Source organism: Gekko japonicus, unplaced genomic scaffold (assembly GCF_001447785.1).
Source record: "Gekko japonicus isolate JY-2015 unplaced genomic scaffold, Gekko_japonicus_V1.1 scaffold1220, whole genome shotgun sequence".
Lineage (NCBI taxonomy): Eukaryota > Metazoa > Chordata > Lepidosauria > Squamata > Gekkonidae > Gekko > Gekko japonicus.
The window spans coordinates 194,684-198,170 of NW_015174879.1; the positions used below are offsets into that span (position 1 = coordinate 194,684).

The 3,487-nt window shown below is 41.6% G+C and overlaps 1 protein-coding gene across 1 annotated transcript; it reads right to left on the minus strand.

The window, feature by feature from the left end:
• Window positions 1–827: 827 nt before the first annotated feature.
• FIGNL1 (fidgetin-like 1) lies at window positions 828–2,876 on the minus strand. Its single transcript, XM_015424877.1, has one exon. The coding sequence runs from the start codon at window positions 2,874–2,876 to the stop codon at window positions 828–830; it is 2,049 nt and encodes a 682-aa protein (XP_015280363.1).
• Window positions 2,877–3,487: the final 611 nt, after the last annotated feature.

Below are 3,487 nucleotides of genomic sequence, written 5' to 3' on the forward strand. Positions count from 1 at the left end.
TGTTTCAATTATTACTGAAATTTATGCTCTATGGTTTTATTTTTCTGCTATTTGGCATTTTGGTATGTGCCTTCAATCTTTGGACAAGGACATGATATAAATATATTTTAATTAATAAATATGTGAAAGCACCTTACAGATTTAAAATTTAGCACATTAAAATGGACCCTTCCAGCTTAGTCCTTGGCCTGCTACTTTTCCACTTGTAGGGAACTATTAACGTAGGGGAACTCCTGACAAATATAACCCCTCTTCCACAGTCTTAAATGGTAAGTCCATTCTACCACTTCAGCACTCTGCTTTCTCATTCTGGGCATATACAAACTACACAGGAGACAGCGGGAGAAGGGGCTTAACCACCCAAAATAGCTTAGGGAGCCTTCAGGTCTGAGAGAAGGAAAGCAGTGCAGTGAGAGCTCTAGAGTATATCTGCTTCCTCTGATGAATGTCCATCTCTAAAAGCCTTAAGCTACTGAGTTTTTGACTTACATAGCAAAAAAAGTACTATGGCACTTTCCATATATACTGTGTATCAATTAGTATGGTGGAACAGCTCAAATACTTTCAGTGTACTACAGGGGCATGCAGACATGCTTACTCATAAGTTAATTTTGCAGAACTTAATGGGATTTGCTTCCTTGTTAGTATGCTAAGGACTAGAGCCTAATATAGCCAGAGCAAAGTAGTCTACTTGCTCAAAGGGCATGTTAGTTCAGGCAGCAAAACAAAAAAGCACAAGTCAGTCAATGTCTTCACATTTATTAGAACAGTTCAGAAATTTAACAATATCAAAAATAAAAATTCCCATAGATCCTAATTCATTTCCCTCATCTTCCACAACCAAATGTTTGATTCCAGGTTTCGTACAATTCCAGATCTTTGGAGGAGACACTAGGGCGCACAGTTTTTAAAGCATTATCAAAATCTTGAAAAACAATAGGCCGTACTTGCTCAGGTGTAATAGTTGTAATATCAACAGACTGGAGGCTACGAATGGGACCTAGAGAAGCCTCTCGACAAAGCTGAGTCATGTCAGCCCCAGAAAACCCATCTGATTTTTTGACAATGAGCTCCACTTCCTCTTCCGTTAAGGAACAGTGTTCCTTTGACATTAGACAGGACACTATCTGCCTTCTGGCAGAGGCTTCTGGAAGTGGGATGTACAGTCTCTTCACCAGCCGCCTCCTAGCAGCCTCATCAATCTCTTGTGGACGGTTGGTTGCTCCTACAACTAATATGCGGTCTTCAGAAGAAGTTGTTGCTCCATCTAGCTGAACCAAGAACTCAGTTTTTATTCTTCTAGAAGATTCATGTTCGCCATCTCCACGCTGGGACAACAGAGAATCAATTTCATCAATAAAAATGACTGATGGCTGATGGCATCGTGCCACAGCAAACAATGCGCGGACCATCTTTTCCCCTTCACCAACCCACTTAGAAGTCAGCGAAGAAGCACTGATGCTAAAAAATGTGGCGCCAGACTGACACGCAATACATTTGCCAATGAGAGTTTTCCCTGTTCCCGGGGGACCAAACAAAAGAATCCCTTTCGGTGGGCCCCGTAAGCCTACAAAAATGTCAGGCCTCAACATAGGCCACACTACTATTTCCTTGATAGTTGCCTTTGCAAACTCAACTCCAGCAATATCGTCCCAGTTGACTGCAGGCCCACGATCCATAATCTCATGCATGATAAGTTCTATCATTTTTGGCTCTATATTCTTTAACCTTTCATCTGTAGGACAAGTCAACTCTGTAGACTCTGCACCAGAAGGTTTGCGCTGCACTCCCAAGTTTTCATTTCCATCTTGTTTTGGCACTGGAGGGATAAACTTTCCAAATGGCCCCCGAGACCTTCCAGCTCCCAAAGACTTTTTTGTACCCCCATAAGATGAGACTGTTGTACGTTGGGATTGGTTTTGGTATTTTTTCTGCTGATCCACCCAGAGCTGCTCCTTTGCAGTTTTGAAACCAGATGTTCTATTCTCATTGTTTTTGCTTCCATTCCCTGAAAAGTCCTTTTCTTCTATATTAACTGAAGACTTATAACCATAAGCTACATTACTGCTTTCTTCACTACATCCAAAAAAAGTTTTCCTTTTCCCCAGATTGTTCACCCCTGTTGGAAAAGCAGACTGAGCAGAAGATGAGGAGTTCTGCCCCCAACCAGAAACACTCGCAAGTTTCAAAGAACTATTACATGCTGAATTGCCATTTCCAAACAATGGGGTTGCATGAGACCCTACATCAGACACTTCATTTACAGGTACAGATGAAAAAGAATGTGCAACTGCTACTTTGGTTGAGGAAGCCGTGCCATTCTGATGACATTTCAAAGAAGTGGGACCCACAAGGATATCTGGTCCCTGACTTGCACAATTTGATGAGCTAGCTCCAAGAACAGACTCTCCATCATCAAAGCAGAGAGCAGCTTTGGGAAGACCTGAAGAAACAGAAGCACTGACCTCTTTCTCTGCTTGTGCCATCAGAGACCTCTGAAACTTTTTGCCAGCCTGCATCATCTCTTGCACACACTCCAATTCCATCACATTGCTTGTTGTCAAAGCCGATTGCCATTTGTCACTGTCATTCTGCTGACTTTGTGCCAAAGTCAAAATGTTTTCAGCGTAGTTATTCAAGCCAGTCTCTGTGTTGTCAGAGTCAATAATTGCAGAGTATTTTTCTGAGTATCTTTTGAACAGGCTGGCAGCACAAACCTGGGAGATCTCAGAGTTTGCCCATGCATACTGAATGCGTAAAATCTGTCCACGGTATGCATCCGCCTTCTGTCCTGGTGTACAGGTGCCAGAGGTAACAGCAAAAAAATTCTTCTGCCATTCACTCAGGTGTATGTCACTGGGACTAGCAGTCTCCATGATCTACAGAGAAACAAACAAAAAGTTTTAATGTTGGGGGGGGGGTCCCCTCTAACATTAGCTATGGAAGACACAGTCAAGTGTCAGTATTTCTTTCATTCATCACCTCATTTGACCAGTTAAGTACTGTCAAATGTTTCAGAAATCTCACATTTCTTAGTTTAGGTAGTCTTCTGGGGTTCAAACATTTGATGGTGCTATCCATTAAAGTGGGCATGTATCTCTCCTTTAAGCAGCAGAGGACTTAATGTCTTCTCCTATCATTCACACTATCCTGCATTCAACCCAAAAACATCCTCCTGCATTTACAACTCCATCCTAAACATGTATATTCAGAAGTACATGTGTTGATCTTTACAGTGCAATCCTAAACACACTCTGCTAATACCACTGGACTTTAATCAATTTAGAAGAGTTTCTCTGTTTAGGATTACATTGTTAGACAAATAACAGTAGTTCAGGCACCCCCCCTCTTCTGATGTTTGGCATCTTGCTTTACTTCTACCTCAAAACATTGGAGCTGAAAATATACTATTTATGGACAACCAGAGCTGTATAATTAGCAAAAATACATCTGAGGAATAATTCAGACAGTGTGGATTAATCCTGGT

Bases quoted from the DNA above. Each gene is read 5' to 3' on its own strand.
- FIGNL1 (XM_015424877.1), bottom strand. From the start codon at position 2,876: ATGGAGACTGCTAGTCCCAGTGACATACACCTGAGTGAATGGCAGAAG.